Raw genomic sequence first — 18,380 nt, forward strand, 5'->3', positions numbered from 1 at the left:
CTTTGATTCTGAATGGGGGCCCCAAGCGACTGCTTCTGTTTCCTGGTTGGCAAATAAAATTTAATTTGCGCTGGTGTATTAGAATTCATAGGGCAACATAGGATTCGTTTGATCAGGTGACAGGTTTGAATACCTCCCAACTTTTTGAGCTAAGAAAGAGGGACACTTTAACCTATCTTTAACTCAAGTTTCAGCGGGAGCAGGCCCAAATTTGCCCGCAGCCATTTTAAATGTTCGCAGACACAGGGTTGGGGTTTCACATCTCTTCTGTAGACTAGGGGGAGATAGCAAAAGGCAGCTTCAGCCCCTAAACAATATTTTTTTTCTCAAGAGGAAAAATAAATAGTGTTTAGCCACTGGCTAGGGTGAGCCTTCAAAAATAATAAAAATAACTGAAAGAAATGCAGCTCCTGTGTCCATCCGGGCAAATAGCAACCGTCTATTCCTCGCACATATTTAATCCTGTGAAGCAAAAAAACTTGGAAACTAAAAAAGTTTAAATATCAGTTTGTTTGTTTTTTCTGTATCTTTACACAATTCAAGGAAACCAGGCTGAAAAGGAAAAGCAGTAAAACAACATATGATGCCCCTTTTGAGCATGCTGCCCCTAGGCCAGTGCCTTGTGGGCCTGGGGGCTACATGCAGCTTAGGGAGAGGCAAGGGCAGATGTCTGCTTACAGATGTTCATGCAATGCATTAGGTTCATTACAGTCTTGCTGGGGACACACATTCCGCTCGCAGCAGGTCTTCCTGATACCTTTTCTCTGTAACGCAGCTGGTAGTCCAGGATCTTGCCGTTCGGTTGTTCCGGTTCGGGCCACGATAAAGTGATACTCTGAGTGGATCGGCTGACTTGGTGTATTATGGGAACAGCCGAGGGCACTGCAAGGGAAGTAAATATCAGGCTTGTTAGTGGGGAAAACAAGAGGGTAGAGTGAAGGACAAACAATGCGGAGAGAGAACAGGATGGATACAGGGGGGAGAACATGAACTGGAACATATTTCTTTCCATTTGACAATAAACTCAGAGAATACAAACACATGGGCAAGCTGTGCTCTGCGCTGTGACATGTGACCGCAGGGAGGGCGATGCTTGGCCGGAGCTGTCACTTTGAATTTGGGTCACTGCCTCACCGCCTCTTCCGAGACCCTCATGTGTGATACAGAGACAGTGTCACAAAAATAGAAGTTGGAAGGTGCAGGGCCTGGGGGAGAGAGAGGACAGGAGACAGAGAGAGAGGAGAAAGACACACAAGGGGGATGGGGAGAGAGAGGACAGGAGACAAAGAGAGAGGAGAGAGACACACACAGGGGATGGGGAGAGAGAGGTCAGGAAACAAAGAGAGAGAGAGAGGAGAAAGACACACAAAGGGGATGGGGAGAGAGAGGACAGGAGACAGAGAGAGAGAGAGGAGAAAGACACACAAAGGGGATGGGGAGAGAGAGGACAGGAGACGTAGAGAGAGAGAGGAGAAAGACACACACAGGGGATGGGGAGAGAGAGGACAGGAGACAGAGAGAGAGGAGAAAGACACACACAGGGCCTGGGGGAGAGAGAGGACAGGAGACAGAGAGAGAGAGAGGAGAAAGACACACAAGGGGGATGGGGAGAGAGAGGACAGGAGACAGAGAGGAAAAAGACACACAAAGGGGATGGGGAGAGAGAGGACAGGAGACAGAGAGGGGAGAGACACACACGAGGGATGGGGAGAGAGAGGACAGGAGATAAAGAGAGAGAGAGGAGAGAGACACACACGGGGGATGTGGAGAGAGAGGACAGGAGACAGAGAGAGAGAGAGAGAGGAGAAAGACACACAAAGGGGATGGGGAGAGAGAGGACAGGAGACAGAGAGGGGAGAGACACACACGGGGGATGGGGAGAGAGAGGACAGGAGATAAAGAGAGAGAGGAGAGAGACACACACGGGGGATGGGGAGAGAGAGGACAGGAGACAGAGAGGGGAGAGACACACACGGGGGATGGGGAGAGAGAGGACAGGAGATAAAGAGAGAGGAGAGATGCACACACAGGGGATGAGGACTGGGGAGAGATAGCGGAGAGGGAGAAAGAGGGGAGAGAATGCCCAGGTGAGAAAAGGGGGACAGGGAGAGGCAGGGGATAGAGAAAGAGGAGGCATAGAGGGGTACATAGAAAGAGGGGAGATGGAGAAGATAAGTAGAGAGAGCATACATAACATGACAGAGTACAGAGAAAAAGAGGAGCAGAGTGTGGGGGGGGGGGGTGCGGGGGGCAGAGAGGGTAGAGACAGAGCAAGAACAACCAGGTAGAGAGTAAAGAAGGAGACAGAGATGGGGAAGGGAGATGTGAGAGATGGGGAGACAGTGAGAGAGAGCAAGAATGAAAGGGTAGAGAGAGAAAGAGAAGAAAGATGGGGGGGGGGAGCGAGAGAGTAGCGATGGGAGAGACAGGGAGGGAAAGCAGGAATTACAAGGTAGAAAGAGGGGGGGGGGGAGATGGGTGAGAAAGGGATGATGATAGATAAGACAGAAGGAAAGAGACAGAGAAGAGTGGCAGAGGTGGAAGGGGAGAAGAGAGACTGAACAGACACTGGTGAAAGGTTTGTAGGAAAAAAAAACTCTTACAAAAATGTTATTTTCAATCGAGAAAAATATGTTATACATGAAGTTGGATAGTGCAGAAGACTTTTTACAATTTAATGTTTTCAAAAATGATGTTTCCATTTCAATATGTGGCCAGCTACGGATTTATAAAACGTTACAGTGATCTCAAATAGCTCTTCTTTTAAAACCTCTGTTGCCATGAAACTACCCTAGTCATGTCTAGGAGAAGTCTTGGAGAAGCATGTGATTTGTTTGATCAGCTGATAGATTTAAAAAGCTCTGATTTGCTGTGATCACATCTTGCCATAGCACATGATCAGGACTAGCACATACAGTATCAGACAAGTACATATCTATCACATGACCAAACAGATCAAATTGCTATTGTTTTTTCTCCATGAGTTCTCCTAGACATGACCAACATTTTTCAGAGGTTATGGCTAAAAGTATTAGAGGCAGAGGCTCAGTGGGACTGCCATTCAATTTGCATTGCTTAAAAGGAGATACTTGGTGTGATGTGTGTGGTGTGTGCGTGTGTGTGTGTGTGTGTGTGTGTGTGTGTGTGTAGTGTGTGTAGTGTGTGTGTGTGTGTGTGTGTGTGTGTGTGTGTGTGTGTGTGTGTGTGTGTGTGTGTGTGTGTGTGTGTATGTATGTGTATATATATGTGTGTGTGTCCCACTGATACTTGGCGTGATGTGTGTGGTGTGTGTGTGTGTGTGTGTGTGTGTATGTGTGTGTGTGTGTGTGTGTAGTGTGTGTAGTGTGTGTGTGTGTGTGTGTGTGTGTGTGTGTGTGTGTGTGTGTGTGTGTGTGTGTGTGTGTGTGTGTGTGTGTGTGTGTGTGTGGTATAGGTGTGTGTGTGTGTGTGTGTGTGTGTGTGTGTGTGTGTGTGTGTGTGTGTGTGTGTGTGTGTGTGTGTGTGTATGTATGTGTATATATATGTGTGTGTGTCCCACTGATACTTGGCGTGATTTGCCTTCTTAAAACAGAAGGTACTTGCGATAATTCAGAACCACGGCTGAAAACCCCTTCAATCACCCCAAACTCACGGTAGCAGGGCAGGCAAAATCCACAATTTTCTTGGTTGTGGATTTTGCTGCCGCCTCTATGCGTGTCAATCAGCGCGTATCTCCGCCTCTCCCTTGCCCCTTACAGTGAAGGAAGACTGAGAGGAGCGGGGGAGAGGCGGCTATCCGGGCTGATTGACGCGCATAGAGGTAAAGCTGCGCTGTCTCTATGCGGAAGGAGCCCGCAATGTACCCCCGTGAGTTTGGGGTGATTCAGGGAGTTTTCAGCTGCGGTTCTGTGGCGTTTTAAGAGGGGCATTAATGTTAATGAGGTGAGAGGAAGGGAAAGACATTGCTGGAGATAGGGAAAGCGTTAGTTAGGCTGTTGTTAGCTTGCTCCTCGCTGAAATGTATTGCTGAAAGCACCCCAAAAAGCCCTTTTGATGACTAATATTCTTCTAATGTGCTTTTTTTGTGTGTGACACTGCATACAGCCCTGTCGCAGCTGGCCCTTGCTGTACTCCGCCAGCACACTGTATTACCAGTGCATATCTTTCCACTGAATTTGTGATTGAACTTACTATAGCATAGCTCTCTGTGTGGCTGACACTGCATACAGCCCACAGTCTCAGCTGGCCTTTGTAGTCCGCCAGCACACTGTATTACCAGTGCATATCTTTCCACTGTATGTGTGATTGAACTTACTATAGCATAGCTCTCTGTGTGGGTGACACTGCATACAGCCCACAGTCTCAGCTGGCCTTTGTAGTCCGCCAGCACACTGTATTACCAGTGCATATCTTTCCACTGCATTTGTGATTGAACTTACTATAGGTTAGCTCTGTTTGTGGGTGACACTGCACACAGCCCACAGTCCCAGCTGGCCTTTGTAGTCCGCCAGCACACTGTATTACCAATGCATATCTTTCCACTGCGTTTGTGATTGAACTTACTATAGCATAGCTCTCTGTGTGGGTGACACTGCACACAGCCCACAGTCCCAGCTGGCCTTTGTAGTCCGCCAGCACACTGTATTACCAGTGCATATCTTTCCACTGTAGTTGTGATTGAACTTACTATAGCATAGCTTTTCTGTGTGGGTGACACTGCATACAGCCTAAAGTTCCAGCTGGCCCTTGCTGTACTCTGCCAGCACGCTGTATTACTAGTGCATATCTTTCCACTGTATTTGTGACTGAACTTACTATAGCATAGCTCTCTGTGTGGCTGACACTGCATACAGCCCACAGTACCAGCTGGCCCTTGTACTCTGCCAGCACACTGTATTACCAGTGCATATTTTTCTACTGCATTTGTGATTGAACTTACTATAGCATAGCTCTCTGTGTGGGTGACACTGCACACAGCCCACAGTTCCAGCTGGCCTTTGTAGTCCACCAGCACACTGTATTACCAGTGCATATCTTTCCACTGTAGTTGTGATTGAACTTATTATAGCAAAGCTCTCTGTGTGGGTGACACTGCATACAACCTACAGTCCCAGCTGGCCCTTGCTGTACTCCGCAAGCATGCTGTATTACCAGTGCATATTGTTCCACTGTATTTGTGATTGAGCTTACTATAGCATAGCTCTCTGTGTAGGTGACACACTGCATAAATACAGCCCACAATCCTAGCTGGCCCTTGCTGTACTCCACCACTATCCAGTCACTGTTGTTCTGTCATTGAGCTATCTCAGCCCGACCATATGGGCTGGAAAACCACCATCACCTGCACTCTCGCCAACATGTGCACCAGCACGGCCATCTCTACACAAACAGCTGTTTGCGGTGTGTAAAACAGTGAGTTTGGTCTGTCAGCGTGAAGCAGTACACTACTTACACTACCTGATTGATGTATACACATGCAAGATGTTTTAAAGCACTTTATGCCTCCAGTTTAGGAATGCAATGTGATTTCTGCCCTTTAGGGATTATAACCCTACTCTGCGTCAAATACGTAATTTTCCCAGGGACTTTTGGCATGTACTCCACTCCGGCATGCCCCCCTCCAGGTGTTAGACCCCTTGAAACAACTTTTCCATCATTTTTGTGGCCGGAAACAGTCTTTGTAGTTTTTTGAATTTGCATGCCCATTAATGTGTGTTGCGGTTCGCCCGGTTCACGCAAACTCAAACTTTTACGGACATTCGCATCCGCGGTCCGCGAACCCAAAATCTGAAGTTTGAGCCATCTCTCTTTCTATGACACATGGGCTTCTTGGTTGAACTAACTGTATGGCTCACATATAGACCTCTTGAAATTTGGCCCAAACCAAAGCCACAGTCAGGGACGGATCAAGACTAAGTTGCACCTGGATCAAGGTCAGGTTTTGGCTCCTAAAGGTCAGGTTTTGGCGCCTAAACTGCCATTCATTTTGCCACCTTTTTAAGAATTCAACAAACTGCGCCTGGGGCAAGATACCCGCTTGCCCCCCTCCCCCCTAGATCCATCCCTGGCCACAGTCCAACCTGATCTACTGAAAGGATTGTTTCCCCTGCATAGACACCCTCAATCCCAGGCAAATGTTTATGGTTGATGTTTTATTATTTAATTTTGTTATGTTGTTAAAACTAGGGGTGGGACGACGAATCCGGCGAATCCACGAATCCCTCGAATATTAGGAAATATTCGAGATTCGTGGATTCGAATCCCGACGCCATTTTCCACTATACGAATCCACCGAATCCCGACGCCGCATCGCCGCGCATCCGCCGCTCGCACTCGTCCTCCTCCGACCTCTTCCGACCCCCCCGCGCCTCCTCCGCTCGCCCCCCCTGCCCGCATCCACTCACCTATCCATAGCGGAGCGCAGAGCGGCAGACCTCTCGCCGACTTCCTGGTTCCCCCTAGTGACCGGCTCTTACAATGACGTCATTAGTAAGAGCCGGTCCGGCCACTAGAGGGAACAGGGAAGTAACGAAGAGGTCTGCCGCTCTGCGCTCCACGGGAAAGGTGAGTAGATTATGCAGGGGTGAGCAGAGGAGGCACGGGGGACGGAGGGGGCCGTGGGGGGGTTGGCGGGGGAGGGGGGTTCTATCTACCTACCTACCTACCTACCACTATCCCTACCTACCTACAGGCCCCTATACCTACCTAAAGGCCCCCTATACGCACCTACCTGCCTACCTAAAGGCCCCTATAACTACCTAAAGGCCCCTATACCTACCTAAAGGCCCCTATACCTACCTACCTAAAGGCCCCTATACCTACCTACCTACCTACCTACCTAATGGCCCCTATACCTACCTACCTACAGGCCACTATACCTACCTACAGGCCTCAATACCTACCTACCTACCTACTCACCTACCTACAGGCCCCCTATACATACCTACCTACCTAAAGGCACCTATACCTACCTACCTACCGGACACTATACCTACCTACAGGCAACTATACCTACCTACAGGCCACTATACCTACCTATCTACCTACCTACCGGCCACTATCCTTACCTACCTACAGGCTGCTATACCTACCTACCTACAGGCTGCTATACCTACCTACCTACCTACAGGCCACTATACCTACCTACCTACCTACCGGCCACTATCCTTACCTACCTACAGGCTGCTACACCTACCTACCTACCTACCTACCTACAGGCCGCTATACCCACCTACCTAAAGGCCCCCTATACCTACCTAAAGGCCCCCTATACGTACCTACCTACCTACCTAAAGGCCCCTATACCTACCTACCTACCTAAAGGCCCCTATACCTACCTACAGGCCACTATACCTACCTACAGGCCTCAATACCTACCTACCTACCTACAGGCCCCCTATACGTACCTACCTACCTAAAGGCACCTATACCTGCCTACCTACATACTTACCTATACTTAAGGCCCTATACCCTGCTACCTATACTGAAGGTCCCTTTACCTACCTACCTACCTAAAGGCCCCTATACCTACCTACCTACATACCTACTTACCTATACTTAAGGCCCTATACCCTGCTACCTATACTGAAGGTCCCTTTACCTACCTACCTACACTGAAGGCACATGTACCTTACTACCTATACGGAAGGCCCCTATACCTAGCTACCTACCTATACTGAAGGCACATATACCCTGCTACCTATACTGAAGGCACATATACCCTGCTACCTATACTGAAGGCCCCTATACCTAGTTACCTACCAATACTGAAAGCACATGTACTGTGCTATCTATACTGAAGGCCCCTATACCTTGCTACCGATACTGAAGGCACATGTACCCTGCTACCTATACTGAAGGCCCATATACCCTGCTACCTATACTGAAGGCCCATATACCCTGCTACCTATACTGAAGGCCCATATACCCTGCTACCTATACTGAAGGCCCATATACCCTGCTACCTATACTGAAGGCCCATATACCCTGCTACCTATACTGAAGGCCCATATACCCTGCTACCTATACTGAAGGCCCATATACCCTGCTACCTATACTGAAGGTCCATATACCCTGCTACCTATACTGAAGGCCCATATACCCTGCTACCTATACTGAAGGCCCATATACCCTGCTACCTATACTGAAGGCCCATAAACCCTGCTACCTATACTGAAGGCCCATATACCTTGCTACCTATACTGAAAGCTACCAATATTGAAGGCACCCATACCTAGCTAGCTATACTGAAGGCACCTTTACCTCGCTACCTATGCCTGGGTACCTATACTGCGGGCAACTATACCACGGATCGCACAATTTTTATGTGCAGGATTCGTTAGATTCGGGATTCGAAAGGTTCGAGATATTCGAGAACCTTTTTAGATTCGGATCCGGATTCGGATTCGAAGAAATTGTGGATTCGTCCCATCCCTAGTTAAAACCTTTTGAGAGTAAAAAAAAAAAAAAAAAGATCCAAAACCGCAGCTAACTTAAAACTTTGAAGGAAGTGGCTCCAGCTTTGTGTGTAAACAACATATCGATGGTGACAACATGGCACAAACAGCTGCGAAACGTGTGAAGAGATTCACAGTTCTGCTCCAGGAGATTCTCACCCGTTGGCCCAGCCAAGCGAAAGATATTATTATTACAGAAATCCGATAATGATGGCCGGATCGGTGACCAATGAGCTGAGGACGCTGCAGAAACAGTGAAATCCTCTTATTGAGCCAAGCCTGTGTCTAAAGAGGGCCTGACCCTCTCGCTTATTTACTGGAAATATTTGGGCAACGACAGGGCTTTTCTGAGAACAATGAAACATTCACAACAGGCTATGCTCTCAAAAGGAGCTCACACTCTAATATTGTGATGAGGGGAACAGAGGCATTTTGTTTCACACTGAATATTGTGAAAGTCTTCCTAAGTTCTATAGAAATGCTAATAGGCATTCAGAAAGTACAAGCTTCACTATAATGGTTTATTTATCTTTATTGTTGGCCTTGACTTAAAGTGTACCCGAAGCGACATGTGACATGATGAAATAAACATGTGTATGAACAGTGCAAAGCATATTAATAACCAGGTTTTTTACTTGTTTTATTTGCTGCCTGGAAGAGTTAATTTCTAGGCATGAAAGTGACAGCTTCTATCTTACAGCCATAAAAATTGTCCTGGCAGAATACAACTTCTGAGGACAGGGAGAGATAAAATACATGAACTATTGACCTTTTTCTAATTCAAAATGCCTTTGGTCTTGGGAAACGCTCAATCCTGCCTAGGAGAGCTGCTGCCAGTGACAATCCTCCAGGTAGGTACACCACTCCTACCGCCACACAGTGAATCTATCAATAAAGTGGAAGAAGGCACTCCACTGGCTAGAACTTGCGTTCAATTTATTGCATGTCTTGCACACTACATGCAGTGCCGGGACAAGGTCCTCCATCACCCAAGGCTGAGACATCAAAGTGCGCCCCCCCATCCCTCCCACCCCAGCAGTCACACTTTTTGCTATTAGACTAAGAGGTTCCCCAGGGCCCCCAACACCTTAATCTCTAGGTATCTGGCTTGCAGCTACTGCCATGTATCCCTTTTCTTTTTTTTGTCTGCTTCAAACATAATAAGAGAATAATAGCTAAGTGAGCTGTGCGCCCCCTCCTACACTGCACCCTGAGGCTGGAGCCTCTCTCGCCTCTGCCTCGGCCCGGCCCTAACTACATGTGATGAAGGGCGGAGCCCGTATCATGTAGTGTGCAAGACACGCAATAAATTGAACGCAAGTTCTAGTCAGTGGAGTGCCTCCTTCTACTTTATCGATAGATTCACTGTGTGACCTTTTTCTAACTCTGGGACACTTAATAAGCTGCCACTGATTAGAGACAGTTAAACATTCAACCTAATTTGTATATGTTTAAATATATAAGAAAACTCTGGATACTAAGTCATTATTAGGTGTAGGAGGACAAATACGATTGTTTATCTCATAAGTTTATTTTCACCTTGGGTTCAGTTTAGAATAAAGGTGTCCACTAACGGTACTATTTTCAGTAAAAAAATCACCTGAGCAATCAGATAGATGCTTTCAGATTGGCAAAAAATGACACCTCGTTGGTGTACCAAATTGTCTGTAAATGATTCTAATGGTAATTGTTCAACGTTTATTTAGTCAATCGGAAAAATGTTTTTACAATTGGTTTAGTATAGCAGGAAGTACAGACTGGTTTGTTGAAGGTGAAATAATTGATATATCATAACATTTTATTTCTGATCGCATTTGTCTGATTGCTCGGGCAATTGTTTTGCTGAAAATTGTACCATTAGTGGGCACCTCAAGCCTGCAAATCACTACAACGATCTAACCACATCTTCTATCTCTCCTCTTAGTAAATATGCTCAAGTATGGTCATACGACCTATCCTCACAAATTGACAGTGCACAAATAGTCTCCGCTATCAGGTCGGTTACTAAGCTCTCTACAGGTAATACCCACTGGGAACTATTTATTAAGATAATTACCAGATGGTACCTAACTCCCAGGAAAATAGTGCAATTCAACCCCACCCTATCCCCAAAATGCTGGAAATGCGCTACACAGGTAGGCACATTAGTCCACATGTTTTGGGATTGTCCTTCAAGTAAAATGCTATGGTGTGCCGGAGAATCATATATTAAACAAACCTTTGCCCCTAACTTTCTACTTACGTAGTCTGAATGTAAGAGTGCCATACGAGTGTATGGCACTCTTACATTTAGACTACAAAGAAATAGACCCCATACACAAATCCCAGATATGTCATCTGATACTAACCGCACAATCTATGATTACTAAAAACTGGAAATCTGCTGAGCCTCTTCTATTTTCCAATCTCCTTAGCACATACAAGCAACATATGATGATGGAAACACGCTTAAAGTGAACCTAAAGTCACTTAAAAAAAACGAGATTAACTCACCTGGGGCTTCCCTCAGCCCCCTGCAGACGATCGGTGCCCTCGCAGCTCCGCTCCGATGTACCAGGACCCGCCGGCGAGCACTTCCGGTTTGGCCGTCACCGGCCGACAGGGATGGGAACGCGAGTGATTGTTCGCGTTCCCAGCCTGTATATCGCCCCCTATGCTGCTATTGCGACCTCCTGGCCGCAATAGCAGCATAGTGGGCGATATACAGGCTGGGAACGCGAACAATCACTCGCGTTCCCTTCCCTGTCGGCCGGTGACGGCCAAACCGGAAGTGCTCGCCGGCGGGTCCTGGGACATCGGAGCGGAGCTGCGAGGGCACCGATCGTCTGCAGGGGGCTGAGGGAAGCCCCAGGTGAGTTAATCTCGTTTTTTTTAAGTGACTTTAGGTTCACTTTAAGGTCGAGACTACTAGAATTTAACAGAACACCCAGTAAAAATGCCTTTAATTAAGATTAATCAATGTATCCATATACAAAATATATGTAATTGAATGTACAGCTAAGTGCTCTCTAATCATAAAATAAGTGAGTCACCTGTTTATATGTTGCCTAGTTGTTGTTGCTATAATCTACTAGTATGCTTAGTTATAAAGTTGAAAACAACTCAAATCGCCTTTAAATATCACTTCAGCCTCATTTGATTGTAAACATTGGCCTGCTAAAACGTGTCCATCATAACAATTGGCAGATCTCCTGATCACTGCTTCAATTGTCCAGATCAGCTGGGCGCCTGGTGTAATCAACCAGCCTTATAGGTTTGTGGTTGCTCTGAGATAAGGTAAACCCAGCAATAGGCCGATATTGCACCTACTCCATCTACTCCAAATTTGCTTATTCTAGGAACGCATGTTAACTATCTCACTGCAATGTAGAGTTATCCTCAACTGTATGTTGTAAGTTAACAAATGTTTTAAATTCCATTCTCTGTATTACTGCTTCTGAAATATAATAAAAAGACATTGTAGGAAAAAAAAAGTCAGCAAATCGCACAGGGTTTTATAAAAAACTTTTGGGTAAGTTGTTAAAGGGAGTAAAAATAAAATTTGAACTTACCCGGCGTGACAGCACGGCACATGTGCGATTAAACCGCGCATGCGCCGTGCTGTCACGCCGGCCGCCGTCATGACGCGCGGCGGCCGGCGTGTGACGTCATTCGTGACATATACGGTAGGAAAAGGCCCGACACTCGCCAGTGTCGCCCGGGGGACCGGCCTGTCCGCGCTATGCGGACAGCCGCCGGGAGAAGAGCCAGGAGGCCGGCGTGGGACGTCCCGACCAGGGCTGGGATGGAGAAAGCCCCGGGTAAGTTCAAATTTTATTTTTACTCTGAGCTCGGAGTCACTTTAAGGTTCATCTCCAGTCGTCAAAGAGAGCTTGAAGTGAGAGGGATATGGAGGCTGCCTGGCTGTCTTGCTGATTCTCTGCCTCTAATACGTTTAGCCATAGACGCAGAATAAGTATGCAGATAAGATGTTTCCGACAATGATGAGATGTGGCCACTCACTTTGCAAGGCACCCTCGGTACTTACAGGCATAAGTAGCTGGTAAACAGAGTTGAGGAGGACCTCCAAACTCACATGCTCTCTCTCTGTACATTAATAGTCACTATGGTTGGGCTTGTGTATTATCCCGTCTAGCAGAACGGGCTCGGCAGTTAGACAGGCTGGGAAAGTGTGCACTGTGCTTCTTGAGCAGCTGATTCACCACAGATCAGCTGCTCTATTCCATTCAGCTTTCCTCACTGCGCAGTGTTGTAGCCCGTCCCGAAGTCACAGCACTTGTCTGTGTAAGATGTGAGTATGTGAGTAGAGGGGCTTTACAGCACACTGAATGCAGTTAACCTCCGCTCCATGGACAGCAGCCGCTGATCCCCGCTTAGGTAAGCTCTCCCCTGGTGGGCTGTGATTAGGGGCGAGACCCTTTTATAGACAAGCTGTATGATAGAGGGCAGATTGCTGCAGGGCACATCGCTGTACATAACAGGGGGTGTGAAGTGGATCACCTTGTGCTGGTGCTCAGCAAGTCCTCTTCCCTGTAATGTGATTAGGCATAGTTGGTATGCCGCTAGAATCACTTGTAATTCCCCTCCTCTAGGCTGGGAAGGCTTCATGCCTCTTTCATTATTGCTCTCTATTGTTCTGCGGTCTGATCGCTGACGGAAAAGCCAACACAGCGCAGTGAGGAAAGCTGTGTGGAACGGGGCAGCTGATCTGTGGTGAATCAGTTGTTCAAGAAGCACAGTGCACACTTTTCCAGCCTGTCTAACTGCCGAGCCCGTTCTGCTAGAAGGGATAATACACAAGTACCAAATAGTCAAAATCGATCAAGTTCAGGAGTTTTGCGTGCTCATTCCTAATAGTGAATAAGACAAACATTGCTTGGAGGTCAGACATGTAACTGTGTCTGCATAGAGTTTCAGTTGGTTTGTCTATTAAAAAATGTGGTAGCAGATTTGTGTGCTGTAGGTTAGTGGATCACTAAACTTCCTCCCCTCGGTTAACATTTAGATGGTTGTATGACTGAGAAATACATGTCTACTGTATTTCAGCCTAGTCATGCCAGACAATCCCCAAATTCCATAATGTAGCTTGCAAACTAAGCTTTTTGCATTTAACTGACCTGATTGGCTGATGCTGAGGTTCAGGGAGGCGTGTTTTGGCTGCTCAACACTCATTTCAGACACCTTATTGGTGGCTTGCACCTCTAGGGTATAGGCTACTCCTGGTAGCAGTCCAGAGAGATGGACCCGTGTCTGGGTGAGGCCCACTTGTACGGGTTCGAAGATCACTCCTTCCCCGCAGCGGAGGCAGCGTGCACTCAAACACTCTTTACACGACACTGAATACAGGACCTCTTTACGGCCTCCCAGGTCTTTTGGGGTTCTCCACGTTAAGGAAATGGCCCCAGGACCGGTGACTTCATAATTCAGATCCCATGGGGCAGATGGGGGCCCTGGAACAGAAACAAGAGTATAAAGAACATGGAACACTAGAAGGAAATCTTTTTTTGTGAGGAAACATTGCAACTTGGCTAAAGTCTGCCTGCTACAATATACCATATTTTTCGGACTATAAGATGCTCATGACCATAAGTTGCACCTAGGTGTAGAGGGCAAAAACCAGGGGAAAAAAATATATACTAAACCTGGTGCATCCATGGTGAAGGGGCATCTAATGGATTATACCCCCTTTGTACCTCATGCCCCCTTATACCTCAATCCCCCTTGTCTCTTCCTCAATTTTCTTCCTCCTTTTGTCCCCTGTGTCCTCCTCTTCATGGACACAGTACAGGGAGTCCCTGACATTACGGCAGGTTGGAGGTTCATATTGGCAGGCGTTCACAAGTCAGGAACTCCCTGCATGTGGACTATAAGGCGCAATGACTTTTCCCCCCACTTTTGGGGGAGAAAAAGTGAGTCTTATAGTCCAAAAAATACAATACTTCAACTCAATAGTATGTAATTAATTGCAACCAAATTCAGCCAACTTTTTGTGATGCTCCTGAGCAGGACTGCAACCTTTACTTTCTATTTCTTATGTGCCATGTAGCCTGCTTCTATAGGAAAAATTCACAAGTTGGATTTAAAGGGAACCTTAATTGTGGGCAAAAAAAAAATTCACTTACCTGGGGCTTTCCCAAGCCTCCTGCAGCCGTCCTGTGCCTGCGCCGGTCCTTCGGTGCCCTCCGTTCTCCCTCCGTGGCTAAGTTTCGTTTTCGGCCGACTGCCAGTCGTCCTCCGGCAAAGCGTCCTCTTCTTCCGCATTCCCCCTCCGTAAAGCGCGTCCGCATGCGGACACGCTTTACGGCACTTTACGGTGGGGAATCAGCGGCGGCACCTGGGGGACTGATCAGCCGGGGATCGCGCGCAGCAATAGCAGCATAGGGGGTGCTATTGTGGCTGGGAACACGAAGAATCACTCGCGTTCCCATGCCTGTCGGTCGGTGATGGCGAAACCGGAAGTCACTGCCGGCGGGTCCAGGAGCATCGGAGCGGGGCTGCGAGGGCACCGATCGGCTGTAGGGGGCTGAGGGATGCCCCAGGTGAGTTAAAGTAATTTTTCCCCGTTGACTTAAGTATCCCTTTAACATGGGTCTAGTCAAAAAGAATGTATTGCGGTCTTATTGGTCTACGCACCCAATACATCACATGTCCATGTTCTCTGCTGCCATGTCCAGGTCACGTTTTGACTTGAGAACATCCTGCGCTTCCTGCACTTCAGTGCCAATACAACCTGTAATCTAAGAGGCCACCTTGCTTATTTATGACCGGTTCCACAAAATTCAGCCCCTCATAGACCACCTGTCATCAAAATTTGCAGATGCTTATACACCTGAACAGTCATTTTGAGTTTCCAGACTACTCCTCACGCTTTTGGGCCCCTAAAATGCCAGGACAGTATAGGAACCCTACAAGTGACCCCATTTTAGAAATATTTCAGCAAGGCTTGGTGTACAGAGGCGCCTCTGTACACCAAGCCTTGCTGAAATCTTGATTCCACCCTCGGTGGAGGGATGCTACCCCGTTTCCTATCTAAAGAGAGTGACATCTTAATAACCTGAGTGGGGTCAGGTTCTAATACTCCCCACCTGCACTTGAGGTGGTTGCCTATGGGTAACCCATGTTTGTGAGTATTTCTAAATATTTTGCTTTAAACCACAACCAACTTAACAATACTGCACCATATTGGGCTCTCGATTTCTCTTTGTTCTTCCAAGCCCATTTTAGAAATAAGACACCCCAAGTTATTCAGTTAGGTGTATGATGAGTTCATAGAAGATTTTATTTTTTATCACAAGTTAGTGGAAAATGATACTGTGAAAAAAAACAATAAATATCAAATTCCGCTAACTTGTGACAAAAAATAAAATCTTCTATGAACTCACCATACTCCTAATGAAATACCTCGGGGAGTTGTCTTTCTAAAATGGGGTCACTTGTGGTGTTCCTATACTGCCCTGGCATTTTAGGGGCCCTAAACCGTGAGGAGTACCGTATTTTTCGGACTATAAGACGCTCCGGACTATAAGACGCACCTAGGTTTAGAGGACAAAAATCAAGAGAAAAAAAAAAAACTAAACCTATTGCGTCCATGGTACAGGGGCGTGTTATGGACCTTTTTGTCTAATTATTATGCCTTCCTTTATGTCCTTCTTGTACTTGTGCCCCCTGTGTTCACCTATGTCCCTCTGTGTCCACTGAGGTCTCAATGAATGTCCTCTGTCCACCTGTGTCTTCTGTCCACCTGTGTCCTCTGTCTACCTGTGTCCTCCGTCCTAGTGTCCGATGCCTTGTGCTCTGTCCCTTTGTTTACTGTTTCCTCCATGTCCAGTATTTTCTATCCCCATTGTCCTAAAGTTTGCTATCCCTGTGTCCCCAGTGTCTGCATGCTTCCCTGTGCCCCAATGTCTGCGTATCCCTGTAACTCCATGTACTCTATGTTCCCGGTGTCTGCATGTCCTGTCCTGGTCTGCATCTCTGGTGTCTTAAACATACACTTCATCATCAGGCTGTCCTTGAGCTTGATCATCTATGTATGTATGCATGCCCCCCCGTGTCAGCATTTCCCCTGTTGCAACGTCTGCCTGCACTCTGTGTCTCCGTGTTTGCATTTTCCCATGTCTGCATTTTCCCCGTGTCTGCCTGCACTACCCGGTGTTAATGTGTGCCCGGTATTTGTGTCTTCAACACATATAAGTAGCTGCCACATAGTCATCAGTCATCAGGCTGTCCCCTGTTATCCAAATACATACCGCTCTTGCAGCTTTCATTATCGCGCTGTTTCCCCGGTAGCGCCGTAGCTTGTATCAATCAGGAAGTCCCGGCCGTCTTTGCAGGCAAATGCACCAATCAGGCGGGGGGCGCTGTGATTGGCCCCAATGACGGAGAGGTGGTCCCGCCCTCAACACCATCGGATGAGCATTGCGCAGCGTGATTGGCGGTTGAGGCTAGCCAATGATTGGTGCATTTCCTGCCTGATTGGTGCATTTCCCTGCAAAGTCGGCCGGGACTTTCTGATTGATACAAGCTACGGCGGTACCGGGCAGACAGCGCAATAATGAAAGCTGCAAGAGCGGTATGTATTTGGATAACAGGGGACAGCCTGATGACTGATGACTATGTGGCAGCTACTTATATGTGTTAAAGACACGGGACACGCAAATACCGGGCACACATTAACACCCGGGAAATGCAGACACGTGGACACCGAGTGCAGGCAGATGCTGCAACAGGAAAAATGCTGACACAGGGGGCGGGGGCGGCATGCATACATAGTAAACACGGGGATAGAGAACACAGGCGCAGGTCCAAATTTGTAGCATTCGGACTATAAGACGCACTGACTTTTTCCCCCCACTTTTGGAGGAGAAAAAGTGCGTCTTATAGTCCGAAAAATACGGTAGTCTGGAAATCAAATGCCTCAAAATGACCTGTGAAATCCTAAAGGTACTCATTGGACTTTGGGCCACTTAGCGCACCTAGGCTGCAAAAAAGTCTCACACATGTGGTATCGCCGTACTCGGGAGAAGTATTATAATGTGTTTTGGGGTGTATTTTTACACATACCCATGCTGGGTGGGAGAAATATCTCTGTAAATGGACAATTGTGTGTAAAAAAAAAAATCAAAATATGGTCATTTACAGAAATATTTCTCCCACCCAGCATGGGTATGTGTAAAAATACACCCCAAAACACATTATACTACTTCTCCTGAGTACGGCAATACCACATGTGTGGCACTTTTTTGCAGCCTAACTGCGCTAAGGGGCCAAAGTCCTATGAGCACCTTTAGGCTTTACAGGGGTGCTTACAATTTAGCACCCCCAAAATGCCAGGACAGTAAACACACCCCACAAATGACCCCATTTTGGAAAGTAGACACCCCAAAGTTTTCAGAAATGGGCATGGTGAGTCTATGGCAGATTTCATTTTTTTTTTTGTTACAAGTTAGCAGAAATGGAAAAAAAAATCGGGTTTTTTTTGTCACAAAGTGTCATTTTCCGCTAACTTGTAACAAAAAATAATATCTTCTATGAACTCAGTCACCATGCCTCTTAGGGCCCTTTCACACCAGAGGGCTTTTTCGGCGTTTTAACGCCACGGCCGAAGTTGGCGTTTTGCTTGGTAAAAGAAAGTCCATAGACTTTCATTTTACCATTCACACTAAACGCCGCGTTTTGGAGCGTTACGTTTCAACGCTCCCAGGCGCTTTTTCTGGGCCTACCGCGGCGTTTCTTATTACAATTGATAGTGATGTATTGGCGTTACAACGCCTTGAAAACGCCTTCAAAACGCCTGCAGCCAAAACGCAGCGTTTTAGCCTTTTACCGCTGCCTGTAGTGTGAAAGAGCCCTTAGTGAATACTTTGGGATGTCTTCTTTCCAAAATGGGGTCATTTGGGGGGTATTTATACTATCCTGGAATTTTAGCACCTCATGAAACCTGAC

General features: G+C 47.0%; 1 protein-coding gene across 1 annotated transcript in view; it reads right to left on the reverse strand.

Annotated features, from left to right (window-relative positions):
* The window catches only part of LOC137535907 (ephrin type-B receptor 5-like), a 133,713-nt gene that overhangs the window by 38,100 nt on the left and 77,233 nt on the right, over positions 1-18,380 (reverse strand). The window contains exons 5-6 of the mRNA XM_068257781.1: positions 13,553-13,885; positions 758-882 (exon numbers count right to left, since the gene is read on the reverse strand). Of these exons, the coding sequence (XP_068113882.1) occupies positions 758-882; positions 13,553-13,885 (458 nt within the window). The remainder of the gene's footprint in view (positions 1-757; positions 883-13,552; positions 13,886-18,380) is intronic.

Source organism: Hyperolius riggenbachi, chromosome 10 (assembly GCF_040937935.1).
Source record: "Hyperolius riggenbachi isolate aHypRig1 chromosome 10, aHypRig1.pri, whole genome shotgun sequence".
NCBI classification, from domain to species: Eukaryota; Metazoa; Chordata; class Amphibia; order Anura; family Hyperoliidae; genus Hyperolius; species Hyperolius riggenbachi.